The sequence below is a fragment of the Vitis vinifera genome, chromosome 1, assembly GCF_030704535.1.
Source record: "Vitis vinifera cultivar Pinot Noir 40024 chromosome 1, ASM3070453v1".
Lineage (NCBI taxonomy): Eukaryota > Viridiplantae > Streptophyta > Magnoliopsida > Vitales > Vitaceae > Vitis > Vitis vinifera.
Window position 1 is genome coordinate 10581395 of NC_081805.1, and position 17665 is coordinate 10599059.

General features: G+C 32.9%; 1 protein-coding gene across 1 annotated transcript; it reads right to left on the reverse strand.

Annotated features, from left to right (window-relative positions):
* Positions 1-9751: 9751 nt before the first annotated feature.
* LOC100265642 (exocyst complex component EXO84A) lies at positions 9752-14495 on the reverse strand. The gene is made up of 7 exons (XM_002268525.3): positions 14158-14495; positions 13978-14075; positions 12780-13827; positions 12009-12521; positions 11131-11319; positions 10881-11020; positions 9752-10669 (listed from the first exon to the last, which is right to left on the reverse strand). Exons 1-7 carry the CDS (start codon positions 14329-14331, stop codon positions 10531-10533), a joined length of 2301 nt encoding a protein of 766 aa, XP_002268561.1. The 5' UTR covers positions 14332-14495; the 3' UTR covers positions 9752-10530.
* Positions 14496-17665: the final 3170 nt, after the last annotated feature.

Here is a 17665-nt window from a genome sequence, read left to right on the forward strand (position 1 = left end):
TTGTTGCACATCAATTTCACCACTCTTCTGGAGTTCATGTGTATAAAAGAATTTTGGTGAAATGTGTTTAGTTCTATCTCCTTTAATATAACTCCCTGTTATTTGTGCAATGCATGCAGCATTATCTTCAAATAATGTTGTCGGGTCACCTTTGATAGAGGAGAGTCCACATGATTCTCGAATATGCTGGATCATAGATCTTAGCCATATACATTCACGACTTGCTTCATGAATTGCCAGTATTTCTGAATGATTTGATGATGTGGCTACCATTGTTTGTTTGACAGATCTCCATGAAATAGCAGTACCATTGCAATTAAACACATACCCTGTTTGTGACCTGCCTTTATGTGGATCTGAAAGATATCCTGCATCTGCATATCCAAGCAATTGTTGCTTTGATTCCCTTGAGTAAAATAAACCCATATCAGTAGTTCCGCGAAGATAACGCAATATATGTTTGATACCATTCCAATGTCTTCGAGTTGGAGCGGAACTGTATCTTGCCAATAAATTGACAGAAAAAGCAATGTCTGGACGTGTACAATTGGCAAGATACATAAGTGCACCAATAGCACTAAGATATGGTACTTCAGGACCAAGTAACTCTTCATCCTTTTCGCAAGGACGAAATGGGTCCTTTTTCACATCAAGTGATCGGACAACCATTGGAGAACTTAAAGGATGCGCTTCATCCATATAAAAACGCTTCAAAACTTTCTTAATGTATGTTGATTGATGTACTAAAACTCCATTTGGAAAATGCTCGATCTGCAGGCCGAGACAAAATTTTGTTTTTCCAAGATCTTTCATCTCAAATTCCTTTTTCAAGTAATTTGTTGTTCTTGTGAGCTCTTCAGGAGTTCCAACAAGATTTAAGTCATCAACATATACTGCAATAATTGCAAATCCGGTTTCTGATTTCTTAATGAAGATGCATGGGCATATAGGGTTATTCACATACCCTTCTTTTAGCAAGTATTCGCTAAGGCGATTGTACCACATGCGTCCAGATTGCTTTAATCCATACAAGGATCGTTGTAACTTGATTGAGTACATGCTACGAGGCTTTGTATTATTTGCATCAGGCAATTCAAATCCTTCGGGGATTTTCATGTATATATCATTATCCATGGATCCGTATAAATATGATGTAATAACATCCATGAGACGCATATCCAGTCCTTCTGAGACTGCCAAACTAATTAAGAAACGAAATGTGATTGCATCCATGACGGGAGAATATGTTTCCTCATAGTCAATACCAGGTCTCTACGAGAAACCTTGTGCTACTAATCGCGCTTTATATCTTATGATCTCATTATTCTCATTGCGCTTTCGTACAAATACCCATTTGTACCCAACAGGCTTTACATCTTCAGGTGTTTGGACTACAGGTCCAAAAACTTCTCGTTTTGTTAATGAGTTTAATTCTGCCTGTATAACTTCTTTCCATTTTGGCCAATCATTTCTATGTCGACATTCTTCCACATTTCGTGGTTCGGGATCTTCATCAATTCTTATGATATCAAAGGCCACTTGGAAAGCAAAAATATTGTTAATAACAATATTATTTCGATCCCATTTTTCTCCCGTTTGTACATAACTTACTGAGATCTCACAATTTTCAGGTACCTGTGCCTCTTCAGGGGCTTCTCGTTCAATATGTGGATCTTCAGGGGTTTCTTGTTCAATATGTGCCTCTTCGAGGGCTTCTTGTTCAATATGTACCTCTTCAGGGGCTTTCTGCATTATTTGTGCCTCTTCTAGGGCTATAGATTTATCAATTTTAAACTGATCAGTCATTTTGATGGTCTCTTCTAGAGTGCCAAGTTTTTCTTGGGTTCTCCTCTTCCGGGGAGTTACATCCTTTGAGCCGACAGGTCTACCACGCTTCAGGCGTATCTTAGATTCATTTGTTAACTGTCTTACAGGGACATCAATCTGTGCTGGAGTATTTGCAGCCGGGATATGTGACTTTGTCACTTTCTTTGTATCAATGAATGCATCTGGTAATTGATTTGCAAGATTTTGAAAATGAATGATCCTTTGAACTTCTAGTTCACATTGATTTGTACGAGGATCAAGATGGGTCATAGTAGATGTCTTCCAACTAATTTCTCGTCGTTCTTCAGAAATCGACTTTTCTCTCCCTAATGATGGGAAAACGCTCTCATTAAAATGACAATCCGCAAAGCGGGCTGTAAAAACATCGCCTGTCAAAGGTTCAAGATATCTTATGATAGATGGAGAATCAAAACCTACATAAACCCCAAGTCTTCGTTGGGGACCCATTTTAGTGCGTTGTGTAAGTGCAATTGGTACATATACTGCACAACCAAAGATTCGTAAGTGAGAGATATTTGGTTGTTTTCCAAGCACAAGTTGTGAAGGGGAGTATTCATGGTAAGTTGCAGGTCGAATACGAACTAAAGCTGCAACATGCATAATAGCATGTCCCTAGGCGGAAGTAGGTAATTTGGTTTTCATTAGTAATGGTCGAGCTATTAATTGGAGACGTTTGATGAAGGATTCTGCTAAACCATTCTGGGTATGAGTATGAGCAACAGGATGCTCAATATTTATCCCAACTGACATGCAATAGTCAATGAATGTTTGAGAAGTAAATTCGCCAGCATTATCAAGACGTATTGTCTTAATTGGATAATCTGGAAATTGTGCTCGTAATCTGATTATTTGTGCAAGGAGTCTAGCAAAGGCTACGTTACGTGTAGAAATGAGACAAACATGTGACCACCTAGTAGAAGCATCTATTAAGATCATAAAATAATGGAATGGTCCACATGGTGGATGGATAGGCCCACATATGTCTCCATGTATTCTTTCTAAAAAGATTGGTGACTCAGATATGACTTTAGTAAAAGATGGTCTGATTATCAATTTACCTTGTGAGCAGGCAGCACATGAGTATTCATTGGGCGAAAGAATCTTCTGGTTCTTTAGTGGATGCCCATGTGAGTGTTCGATTATTCGACGCATCATTGAAGACCCTGGGTGACCTAGCCTGTCATGCCAAAGGACAAAAAATTTTGGGTCGTTGAACTTATGGTTCACGACAACATATGATTCAATAGGCTTTATAGTTGTATGATACAACCCAGAGGAAAAAGCCGGGAGTTTTTCCATTATAAGCTTCTGGCCAGATATAATGGAAGTAATATAAAGATATTCTACATTATCTTCATTCATAGTTTCAATATGATATCCATTTCTGCGGATATCTTTAAAACTGAGCAAATTTCTTCTGGATTTGCTAGAATATAATGCGTCATTTATATGGAATCTAGTTCCATTTGGCAATGTTATGTTTGCTCTTCCAGAGCCTTCAACTAAGTTTGTAGTACCAGATATGGTACTTACATTAGCTTTTATTAATGTCAATTCGAGGAAATATCTTTTATCTCGAAGAATTGTGTGTGTGGTCGCATAGTCTGCGAGACATACATCATCCTCATTCATCTTGAGACCAAATAACACATGGATTTCAGATATAACAAAAAAACAAGGCATAATGTAAATAACAAAGTAAATCAGATGTAAATATAAGACATAATAATATATTATTTCATATATAAAGTAACATCAATCAATGTTAATTTTCTCATCATTTATCAAATGGTCTGTTTTTTCATTAGGACCTAAAAAAAATCAATGTCATAGTAGGTTAGGTCCAATCCATCACTATCGGTAAAGTTCATCTCTATCTCTTTTCCTTTAACTTTTATTGATGCTTAGTAAAGGTCGACCAAATGTTTGGGCATACAACAGGTACGTGACCAATACCCCTTAATACCACATCTATAACAATTATTCTCATGATTCTTAGGAGGTTTATCTTGTAAACGCTTCCCATTTTCTTGTTTTGCCTCAGTATTGTTCCATTTCGTATTGTTCCACTTCTGGTGGTACAATGAGGCTTTCATTTTATGAGAATTATTACTATAAGAACCATGGTATCGGGGATTTCTTTCACGACCACAATCACGTTCTCATCCACGTCCACGAGTTTGGGACGATATTGCATTCACTTCAGGGAATGATTCAAATCTAGTTGGATGAGACTGGTGATTTTTCATCAAAAGCTATTTTTTTTTATAAAAAAAACCTTCATGGAGATGATGACGAAGGAAAATCAATGTTTTTGCGTGATCCTGCAGAGATGCTTGATTTCCTTGTTTGATCATAGCTCGAAGGTCCATTGCATCAAGATGTAATTCAGTATCAAGGATCCAAGATAGATAGTTCTTTCCCGAAATGTCAAGTGCCACAAATTCGAGTTTTGTGATATTCGAAATTGTAAAATAATTTCATATATATGACAAAACAATATTATTAGAATCAGTTATAATAACTTTATAGCATTGGTATAACTTTGATTATAAACAAAATCAAATAATTTGTTTATAACTTTTAACAATATGTAACAAAACAAATCAACAATAATATAAATATGCAAAATTTTATTCTATATAAATAACTTCAAGTTTAAGATACGAGAATTACCTTCAGAGCAATTCGTGCTGATAACGTGTTATAAAACAAGGACAAATATAATGCAAATCAAAGTAGTAGAGATAAAATATATCTTACTTTGATATATAATATGGAAGAGGGAATCAAATAAGAGAATTGAGAAAGTGAAAGAAAGAGAGAGAGAGAGAGAATGAGAGGAAGAGCTTTCTTTCTTTTCTCAGGATGCTCTTACATGGGGGGGGGGGGGGGGGGGTAAGAAGCCTTTTATAGGCTTCATAATATGAACTCCCATTACTCATCTTAAAGATGAGTAAATGGAGTTCATAATGACCATCAATGTGGTCATTCATTTCCCTTAATTTACAACACTATTTTATTTTTTATTTATTTTTCTTTTCTCTCTCCTCTTTCCTCTCTCTTCCCCACCTACCTCACCCACTTCCTCTCTCTCCTCCCATACCTCCCCTCATTCCCAATACCACCGGTCACCATCTCATCTCTCATTTTTCCCTTTCTCTCCTCCCAATTTTTTCCCCTCCCATTCTCTCCATTGTCAAGAACAACCGACCCCCCATTCTTCTCTCCCCCAGCTTCTCTCTGTTTCGGGAGCCCCATTTTTCTTACTTTTTCTCCAGCCTTTCTCTACCCAAAGAAACCAACGGCACACCCGGGCTGTTTCCCATCTCTTCTATTTCTTTTCGATTTTATTTTCTCCTACGGCTAGTCTCAACGCCCACATCCCCACCCGACTCCATCATTACTGCCGGTGGCGTGACGCTGACGCCTCTCCATCTCCATTTACTCCATTTTTCTTCATCATTTTTATTTATTTATTTATCTTCTTTCTTTTTTATTTAATTTTTTTTCCCAAAAACCCATCAACTCTCACTGTCAGTAGATCACCGGCCAGTCGCCGTCGGTGACCCCCTCCCATTTTCTCTCATGCCCTCACTTTCACATCCCACTAGTTGTTGTTGTTGTTGTTGTTGTTGTTATTGTTATTATTTCCCTTTATTTTAATAGTAATTGTTGTTTGTGAAATTTGGATTATTGAATTAATATGAAATTTTGGTTAATTTGTTGTTGGTAAATTAATATGAAATTTGAACTAATTTATTGTTGGTGAATTTATTTGGAATTTGTTAATTTGGGCTAAATTAGTTGATAATTTATATGGTTGAACTCATTTGAATTATTTGATTTTGATATAATGTAATATTGTAGTATATTTTGGATGTAGGTTTACATATTAAATTGGTTTGATTTTGGTTGTAGATTTAGGTTTACATATTAAATTGAGCTTAGATTATAAGATATTAAATTTAGGCTTAATGAGATTTATTTTAATTTATCATGTTTTGAGTTTGATTAATTGAGCCTATATTTTAGCTATTAATTTGGAAACTTTGGATTAGGGCGTATGACATGTGAGATATTTTTGTTGGGTTATATTTGTTAATTTGGGTCCATTTTTAATTGCTGAAATTTATTGGACTAATTTGAAACTTGAATAATTATTTTGGACTCTACATATTTTTGGATATTTACATTTGTGTGTTTTTTTTTTTTTTTTTTTTTGCATGGGCCATTTCTACAATCTTGTTGGTTGAATATGAATTTATGACACGTGGAGCTTATTGTAAGTTTCTTTGGGTACATATTTTATTTCCCACTTTTATATTATTTTATTTTTATTAGTTCTTATAAATATTTGTTTATATATATTTATTGAGTGTGTACAGAATTACACATCAAACAAACTAGAAATTTTGTTTAAATGAGATGAAGAATTTAGTAAATGTGTTTTGATAAAACAATAATTTTAAAATATTATTTTTAATAAAAGAAAGTTTTTTTTATTTATAAAAATTCAGAAAAATGTATTTAGAAAAAATCCAAAAGAATTGTTTTTAATAGAATTCGAAAAATTGTTTTTAATAACATTGTCCAAAAATCTCTTTGTTTAATAAAAATTGTCTAAAAGTTGTTTTGTAAATAAAGTTGTCCCAAAAATTAATTTTTTATAAAATTGTCCAAAAATATTTTTTAAATGAATTTTTTTCCTTAATTAAAATGGGATTAAAAGTGTTTTTTAAGAAATAGAGGATTTAAATATTTGTTTTTCTTTTTAATTAAAATTTCTTTTGCAAATAAAGTTATGTCATTTTAAATAATTTGTAAAAATCACTTTTTTAAAATGAAAAAGAATCAAAATACTTTTGTAAATAAAATTGTAAAAATTCATTATTTTCTAAAAAAAAAAAAGCAAGTAAAATACTTTTTGTTGCCAAATTAAAATTTTGTAATAAATTTTTTTGATACAATAAGTACAAATAAATTTTTTTTTGAAAATTAAATACAAATGAAATTGAATCAAATCATTAATTGAAAATAAATTGAAACTTCTTTTTTGTAAATAAATAAATAAAAATCATTATTCAAAATCATTCTTTATAAAATCCTTTAAAATTTCTTGAAAATTATTTTTTAAATATTTTTTTAGTTCAATAAATCATTTTACATAATTTCTTGTCATTTATTTTGTAAATTCTTGTAATTAGATTTCATCATTATTTTTGTGTATATTTATTTTCACAATGACTTGTACATTGATTATTTTTTTTTGTATCCATAATTAATTAATTAATTGTCACAATTTCCTTAATTCGTTTAGTGGAGGTTGTACGTATATGGGCTTAGAGGGGTGCTACGGCTCATCACCGTACCTTCCCAATAAGTAACCTGACCCTCGGACCTAGACTCGGTTTTTCATAGACCTGTTTTTTTTTTTTCAAGAGTCAAACTTAGGGTTTTTCTTTCTTATTTTGTTTTTCCCTTCAAAAATAAAACAAAAATAAGTAGCGACTCCAAGTCTTTTCAAAAAATCAAACTTTCGCCAAATAAAAAAAAAACGAGTTTTGCCATCGAGTGAAATGTCCACACCTTGATATTAGTTTTCTTCTTTTATTTTCATCGATGTTAAATTTTAGTCTTTTTCATGCCATTGATAATGAAAATGACTTAGTATAGTACAAGGGATGTTTTAATAGCCTCTATAAAATACATGTTTTTAATTCTTTTTTTTTTTTGAATGAATGAAATTTTAATATCTTACCTTATATTTTTTTGAATCAATCATTAATGGGTTGAAAGCAATTGAATAATGTACATTTTCATGAAAAACGATGATTTGCTTTGTCATTTTTTTATTATCATAAATCACTATTTTCTCATATCTTTTACAAGTACATTAGATTCACCTTTAGGATGAATTGAATCCAATGGTTAAAACCCTCAAGATAACAATTTTTTTGATACATTAATAGGTCTCATGCTAAAAGAATGGAAAGTAAAAGCCATAGAGGTCTCAAATGATGTGTTTGATGAGGGTTTTAAGACCTCCCTTATGAAAGAAGATATGGATATGATAATCTCATTGAACGAAGTGTTGTTTAATTATGTCATATATTATTTATGGTAAAGGATTTTATAACTTGTTAATATGTGTTCTTTTATTTTTTTGTTAGAAGTGTAAAAAAAAAAAAAAAAAATCATTACTAATTTAAGGTATTTGGAATTTAATCATACACCTACAAAAAAAGGTAATTTATTCTAGGCTTGTCAAAAAATTTGTTTTTGCCAATCCAACTTTGGTTTCCAAAGCTAGAATGGATGTGAGGCAAAAAAAAAAAAAAAAGTAAAAAAATTTAAGGTTGATTACAAATCAATTAATGGATGTAAAACATGTTGACTACTTTGTTATTCCATATAATCCAGAGTAAGTTATGGAAAACATGAAGTTTTTTTGTACAAGTTAGCTGAGGTTATGCTAATTAGTAAATAACATCTAATACATGTAATGTTATTGTTATAGTTTCCACTAGGTTTTAGTAGCACTAGATATAACGCTAATGATTGAACACTATCTTAATCCATTGCTACATTAATTATGTGATAATATTCTTAAAGAAATTGTTAACATGTGTGTCTTCTTTTCCATACTTGAATGTAGTTCATAGTGTCTAAAAAATTATATTTTTCATCGTGATTCAAACATAAACCCCATTAAATGTAAGTTATTTTCACTTGTGTTTTATGGACTACTTGTATATCTAAACTTAACTTTCATTTAATTTGTATTAAACAAATATAATTTTCCTCTTCTATCCTTTGTTTATTTAATGTCTATAGGTAAAAGATTCCAAGTTCACGAATTGATATGCAAGCACCGAAATACTTTCGGCCTATTCATCTTTTTATTGGTAATATATTACTTTTGATGAGGAATATAGATGTTGCCCATTTTGTGGTGCATACTTGTTTTTATGTTGGAGTTTAGAAAAATTTTATGTTGTAAATCATTTGTTATATTAATAAATTTACTTATATACTAATCAATTATGTAAGCATTAGTTATGATTTTGTTAACAAATTTATTCAATTTTTTTTTTTTAAGATATAATTATATGTTCTAAAGTGTCAACATAGGTTACTCAACAATGGTGCTGCTTGAAATGTCGTCACCACAAGAAGATAACAAAGGATGTTAACAATGACACTTCTTGAGCCTCAAGATTGTTCCTTAATTGAAAGTTGGTGGAAATAATGGCAGTACACTCAAAGAAAATAATAAAACATGTTAACAATGACACTTGCTAAAGCACCACTGATAATGAATATTAAAGATAATGTTTTCAAAAGCCTCAAGATTGTCCTCTAACTGAAATTTGGTGGAAATAATGGTACTACAATCAAAAAACATCGCTGTTTGAAAAGATGATACTTCTATGAGCATCAACATTAGTATTTAATTGTAGATAATGCTTTCTAGAAAACCATGATTGCCCTTATCCATACCTTGACACGAGAGAAGAGGACGCTTTTAAGAAGTGTCATTTTATAGCTTTCTTATTACCACCTTTTTTCTTATATTGATCCTTGCACTAGGGGATTGGACACAACTTTATTGTCCTACTCTTCCAAATCCTTTGGGAAGGCGAGCACTTGCCATATGTAAAGGGAAGAGACGTACTCACTTCTCTATGAACATTGTAGTAGAAAATGAGGAAGTTGGGTTAATAGAATACTAAAAAATTTTGTCTACCTACAAAGGCAGTAACTAGCAAGCAATGTAAAGTGAAATCATTTGCAAAAATTAGTTAAAAATCACTTCATGAACTAACTTTCAAATTATTTTGATGTACAAAATGTAACAGCCAGTAACTGCAGGGGAGACACCATTTTTTTCCCTATTTTTTTATACAAGGAGACACCAATTTTTGCCATCATGCTTCCTACCATTTCACAAGTTGATTGTTTTCTGCCCTTCTGATAAATTGTTTTTCATTTCAAAGCAAAAGGTCAAAAACAGAAAAAAAGAAAAATAAAATCAGAAGTACTACTACAAAAACATTCTAGAATTGCAGGATTGTAAGTGATAAGCTGCCACTGTTGAAGACGACTGTAATTTTCAGGTCTAAGGAGTGTGAGAGAAGATTCCAACCCCCGGAGAAATGTGGCTATGCTTCAGTTCTGGATATTTGACATGGTTATGCATTCAGGAAGATGGATACACCCAACCGTGAAGAACTCGGTTTAATGGCGGCCAAGTTGCTTCATGCCCCCGGTCTCTAATGCACACTATCCAAACACACAAGTTGGTAGTGTACACAATCAAATAAAAAGGTCAAATGCTGAAAACAGAAATGTTACGAGGCCATACTCAAGCTAAGTGGACTAGTTTCAAATGCCTACAACATATCATAGGTAAAACTAGCGACTCTTCCACTGGGGTCAGGGGGCTAATATATATAACACCAGGCTACCAAATTCAAGAGAATCAATCCATGCCCACATAGATGTTTTGACTCGTGAGTTCTGATAATGAAACAAATAATCATTTGCTAAGAAATGTAAAAGTTGTCATAGACTCTGGTAGCAATTTGACAAATCAAATGGGAGAGCTGAAAATAGGCGTATGAAGAATACCAGGTCCTTTTCTGTATGATATACACATCATGATGAATGGTTAAACAACTAGGTACTCCCATGAGATAAGATTGATGCAGTGGGACTGGTTGCATCATGATCTACATTTCCAAAGTTGGCTTCTCCAGTCAGCATCTTCATAGCTATTTGAGCAACCTCAGCAAACCATTGATCCTCTGGCAGCACACTGCCAAAACAAAGGTTTTCAGTGCATCAATGGCTAGAAGGTCAAAACTTCTTAACAGAAAAGACTTAAAGGTGAACACTTAGTTCAAAATTATTAATCATAAAAGAAATGAAGGAAAAAGTGGAACAAAAAAATAAATAAATTGATATCTGATATCTTTCCATGGACTGAATTCCTCTCTCCTTCATTCAATTTTGCCAGCCAGTGTTACCTATATGGGTCTGTTCCAGTTGCAGCAGCAAATGCATCAATGGCTCTAGCTATGATGTTTTTGATAACTTGATGCAGATGACGAGATAAGTAACGACCTTGGGATGAAAAGAGTATCACAAACTCCATATCCAAATAAAACTTCAAAGAATCAGAGAAATACACAATTTCAGTTACAAACATCAAACTGATGGACACATGAAAGAATATGAATAAAGAAATGAGGTTTTTTTTTTCTAAGGAAAATATACCTGTTGAAGTCCAAAAGTGCTCAAAGGCTTTGGCCCAGCCTCAATCTCTCCCCAAAAGCTTTGATCATCAGAAAGCCACAAGATCACTGTCTCTGTGAGTCTCATCAGTAGAATAGTTGCAAACCTTTCCCTTCCCACAAACATATCCGTTGCAATGCTTGCTATTTGGGTCAATTTTGCAAAAAATTCCTTAATAAAAAACAAAAAAAAAAACGAATAATAAGCCACAGGATCTTGACAACTCGAGCTCCATATGAGAGCATGTATATATAACTCACAAAAACAGCTTAACCCACTCATGAAAAATATATCTGGAAGATGAAGCCTATATATGTAAAGACATGATACAACACTGAAATAGATGAACAAAAAAGAACCAGATCATATAACTCACAAAAACAGCTTAACCCACTCATGAAAAATATATCTGGAAGATGAAGCCTATGTATGTAAAGACATGATACAACACTGAAATAGATGAACAAAAAAGAACCAGATCATGCACCGTAAAGTAGAAAAAACACAAAATATATGGTTCTAGTGATTGTTCAATTTGATTTGAAGGGTTCTTGGCAGTCCCAAGGACAAGTAAAGAGGAATTCTATAAAACCAAGATGCTCCTACTTTAAGCCATGAATTACAGCATCTTTGTTGTGCGATGAAACCGACATGTTTATTTGTGAAGGCCATTTCGAGCACCAAGTGTTCATTTTGTTTTTAGGTTTCACTTTTAGGAACCTTGTATTTGTATCAGACAACAACAATTTGAATGCATTTGTTGCATAAGATAAGAACAACAATTTCAATGCACTTGTTACAGAAGACAAGAACAACACTTTCTCAAACAAGATAGAAGCTTGCAATTTATACTGAATTACCTGAAATATTGGAGATGGGAACCATTCAGGCTCATTTGTACTTCCATCCATGCTTGTATAGATCTCTGCAGTCAAACGGATTTCACCATCTTCCGTGAAGATGAGTTCAAGAGCGTGTTGTCGGCAGAAGCTATCTCGCAATCGATCAACAGCACGTTGAAGCTTCCTCTTCCATTCTCTATGCTCCGGGAATCGGTTTTGCCTGTCTGAAACTCTTCCAGGGGTGTCCATTCTACCAGTCTGGTGCAAGGGTGAAAGCTTCATAGCACCACGTGGAAGCAGTTCATCTGCTAGCATTGATGCATTTGCCAGCAGAGCTAGTTGTTGAGATTCAGTCTCTGCCATTCGAACAATTTTATGCCCAGAGCCACCAAGATTATCCTCAGTTTCCATTGTACCTGGCAGTGCATGTATCAGCAAATTGATGTAGGAGTTGAAAACTTGTAAAAGACCTTCCAATGTGGAACCACCCAACTGCAAGCTCTCAAGGGGCCCTACCTCCTCAAAGAATTCCTGAAGAAGGCATTTCAAGCATAATGAACAATTACCAAAATGACAAGAACTCGAGGCAATGCAATGAAGATGAAAAATAAATAAATAGAGCTCCGAAGACAGATGCATGACATATAATAAACTAAATTCAACACTCATCATTTTCTAATTATATTTAATAGCTTATAGTAGCTGTAAAGAGCCCATTTCTTGAATGAAAAGGAGGACCCATGGGAGTCAGATGCTAAATGAATCCAAAGTTGTAAAGAGGAAAATCACCTGAACCATTGAATTGAATCTGTGAGCACTGGTTGAAAGCTTCAGCTGTGATGCAATCGCACTACCAAGAGATGATGTCCATGCACCAAGAGGGCGTATACCAGCTGGTGGTAAGACAAGTGTCCAATCATCTACAACAGCTAGAGCAGAGCTGCTCTGTTCAATTCTTTTTAAGTTGGTAGTCAGTGCCTCTTCTATACAAGGCCTGAAGAGTTTCAATAGAATAGGAGAAAGGGCTAATCCGCGAGCTTCTAACAAGGAACAGTGACCCAAGCATGTTTGAACGCATTCTGCAGCAAGTCTTAGACCGCCTGCAGCTGCCGAAGTGGCTAGAACATGTCTCTTTACCAGAAGAGCAAAAGTCTTGGTCTCCTTGACAGCCCAAGTCACAAGCTCAGATGCATATGCTGGCTCATCACCAAAAACTGACAAGGAATCATTTGCTGCCTGGGCAATGATTGAGAAGACATGATGTGAAAGAGCAGCAGTAAATGCTCCTCCATATGAAGTGCTTGATGGGCGAATACGCATATTGTTCACCAAATTATGATGGTGAGAATTAAGCAGCAATTTATGAGCATGAGGGCCATCCCCCAGTTTCTTTAGGGCTTGAACAGTTGAACGAAGCTCAAGACCAGAGGTAGAAGTTTGGCAGGCAACATGTGCAAGCTGATCAGCCAACTTCTGTCTTCCTTCTTTAATAGCAGCCTGCAGATATAAGAAAACAGATGGGCTCAATGTTTGCCTATTACTAGCTTCTTGTGCTGTTCTTTCCCCTTCATCCAAGACGGTCAATGATTCATCCACTCTCCTTTCAGCTAATAAAACATCAAGATTCTCCACAAAGTCTATTAACCATTTTTCCATGTCAGTAGGTTCCCTATGTGTAACATCAGATGTGTCCTCTTTTGTTGAACTATCGGAATCAGCAGACAAGGAATCAACCCCAACTCCTTCAGCCAAACCATGAACTAGAGCTGCCTGAGTTGATAAAAGATTTCTCATGGAAAGAAGCTCTCCTTCAAGATCTGAAATTTCCTTGGATGTGCTGCAAATGAAAAGGATACAGACAGTTCCAAATACAATTGAATCATTCATACGTTAATCATGATCATCTACTCCAATTCCCTGTTACAGACGTAATTTTGTATGTGACAAATAAAGGAAAATGAAACAAAATCAAACGTAATGTGCTCACCGTATAAAGGCTGAATAATTAGCATACACGCTTTTACGCATTTCCTCCGCAGACGCCTTCTTTAAATCTACCAGATAAGCGAACAAGTGCCTTATTTCCTGTAGAGAATGCTATAAAAGTTATACCATCTTCTGTTGAAACAATGTGAGCAAATTATGAATAGAGAGACAGAAAGGTGACCTTTTCATTCGTGGCATGGCATTTTGAGGTGATGTAGCCCTTGCAATCAAATTGAGAAGTTTTGAAGACTTTTAGCCTGTCATTCAACGTTAATTCCACGTCAAATTCCGCAGAATCTCCTATGCTCGATGAAAATGACGCCCCCGAGAAAGCTGACAATTCCGATGATCCCATTTGTCTCTACTGTTTCAGTCTCTAAAAGCACTGATTGAGAAATCCCAACCTCCTCTTCTTCAAACAAAAATAGAAGTACAAGAACCAAAAAAGAATGGAATAGGAACTACAATTTGGAGAAACAAGAGAGAGGAACCAAGAATTGGTCAATGAAGTATGTGATAAACACGCAGGATCCGCATTATCTGTTCTGGTTCATCTTGGCTCCCTGATTAATGGCTTTTATTTTTTATTTTTTTATTTTTTTTTATTTTTGTCATTTATGATCCACCCACTAGCCCCTTGACACAAATCTTGGTTTATTGTTGTCATCAACCATAACCATACGACCAATTTACCTAAGGGAAAAAAAAAAGAAAAAAAAAATCTTCCCTTCCTCGTAATCGATGTTTATCTATAATAAATTCATGAAAAAAAAAAAAGTTAAGATTAAGAGAGTATTTGTTTTTTTAGTTTTTTGCTGAAAACAATTTGCTTTTAAATTTTACGTTATTTATTTATTTTTATTTTTTTAATGACTTGTTATAAATATTTTACCAAAAAAGAAGAAAAATGTAAGGAAATACTATATTTTAGGTTAAGACTACAATTTTAGAAAAAAAAAAATCAAATTCATTTTTTTATTTTGGTTTTTTAATAAGAAAATATCTTGTATTAAGAATGATGGAGTTTCCATATTTATTGGTTATATTTAGTTTCATCTTTGTCAACCTTTTAAAAGAAATTAACTCAAGAATTAGTATAAAAAATGTATAAAAAAAAAATAAATATTAAGAAAGCTATAAATTTCTAGTGAGAGGTCAATATTTTATATTTTATTTTTAGTTTTTAAATTCATAATTAGAAAATATTTTTAAAAATAATTTATAGTGTTGAAAAATTATTTGTAATATTTTCTAGAAAAATAATTGATAAATCTTCCAAAAATACTTAAGGAAAAAAAAATTTCACTAAAAACATTTTTAATGAAAACACTACGAAACACACTTTTAATATATTTTTTTAATACGTTTTCAATTTTCTCCCATAAATTTGTCCTACAAAGCGTGGAGTCGGATAAATGCTACTTTACAAAGAAGGTGGAATTATTGTATATAAGGAGTAAATAGGTTATATTTATATAAATAAATAAATAAATAATTGGTTTTTTCAAGACAAAATATTCTTAAAATTAGTATTTTTGGAATTAAATTTTTAGATATCTTTAAAGACATTGAAAACTATACTTTCAAAGCATTTGAAGATACCACAAAATTGGTTTTTTTTTTTCTCATTTTTCTTCCATTTTTTTTAAATCTCATTTTTAAAACACTTCTAAATTATTAATATCTACTTTTTATAATAAATTTCTATTACAATTTACATAAATCATAAACACTAACATATATTCATGTATTACACACATGATATTAATATATGGATTATAAATATATATATATATATATATATATATATAAAAGGTTGAAATTAAGGAGAAGATAAGTATGGAACAGAATAATGATAAGAATATTTTAAATACATTAAAAAGAATTTAGGTAAATATATTAATAGGATTTATGTTTTAAAGTCAATAGAACGAGTAGAATAAGGTGGATGTAAAGATAGATTTTCTCGATAAAAGTATAATTTTTATCTTTTATTTATTTTTCCCTTCTTTTCATATCCGGCTTTAACAAACTCTAACTTTAAAAAAGATGAAAAAATTAAGAGAGAGATTTACAGTTACCCAATCACTGAATGGAAAATTAGGATTGAAACTAGAATTGAAGGGTGAATGGTTGTGAAGGCAAGGCTTGATTGGCGAGCCAACCAACCCTCCTACATAATTATTTTTCTCAAAGTCATAGAATGATTGAAAGGTTAAAAGGTCGGTGGGTCCATGACAATCATTAAAATATAGCCGACAATTCATTAGGGTTTACCATGGTCGCTGTTACCCTGTTACCAACTTTCTTTGCGATAGGGACCACGACAACAATCTGCCGCATCATGCGCCCCACATTTCAAATATAAATTTACATTCTAGTTTGTGGGGCACATAATGTATACATATATTTTTTCTTTTCCTTTTGCCTTTTCCAAAAATTTTGAATTGCGTTTGGCTTTAAAACCTTTTTATGGATTAAAATCCAAACACTTTTTGTGTCATCCCATGTGAGGTAGTGAGCCAAAGGCGCAAAGGCAGCTCAAATTTTGCTTTGTCGGTGCCTTTTTATTATTAAATTAGTATTTTATTTTATTGCTAAAATAACAAAAAGGTTATTTACAACTTTTAAATATGAAAAAGAAAATAAATCTACAAAAAGAGAAATTAATTCTTTATTAATGATAATGCATCGCAAATAACACTTATATTGAAAGATATTTGCAAAAATTGACATCATATTCAATAATTCATATATGATAAAAAAAAAACAAAAAGAAGTAAGAGGATACATAAATATCGAATAGACTTTTTTTAGTTTTCACCTTATTTGCCATTGTTTTTGTTCAACATCAACAAACTTAAACTTTTCTAAATACTAATAAAGTTCAATTAAGTCTTCAACCATAAGAAAATACGAAGGTATCAAAAAAAAAATATATTATAAAGTTTAGATCATATAAAATAAAAATGCGACTAAAATATAGGATAATAAAATCAAACCTGAATGTGATTTAAAAAAATCTATATATTATATAAATAATATAACAAATTGGTTAACTTAAAAGTAGATGAGCAGTGAATAAAGTCGTTAGAAAGGAGCCACTTAAAATAAAGGTACAAATATTAGTTGAGATCAAATGTAAAGAAATAAATTGAATTCTTGAATGGTTGGATATGGGATTTCAAATTTTAAATCTTTGTTAGTTTAACACGTGGTCAGCAATTAAGTTCAGAGATATCAGATATCTTTAGGAAAATAAAAGACAATAATAATAGTGACGAGGATGGGGCGTGGGCGAGGAATAGAAAAAAGAGGAAGCATGAGGGCATGATGCCGTCGCCCACACGGACGGGATCCAGGGACCCCACCACCCCGCCCTACCACGAAGTCCGCTTTCAGATACCGCTCCCAACGGTCTTTTAAGAATGGAAAATAATAGCCATAGAAGGTCAGTTTTAAATAAATACAAACAGAATGAAAATGAAAGTTGATACCGACCGCAGTGTTCAAATGGGGTGAGAATTTTTGAGGGACGATCCCTTATTTTATGATTGATGATGACACTAAGGTCGATAAATAATTTTGAGTTTTTGAGTTTTTTACACGTTCCTGTGTCCTGACGACGCCGTTTGGTTTCACTAGTTGCTAAAACGCTGCGTTTTTATAATGATGTGGATAAATTAATA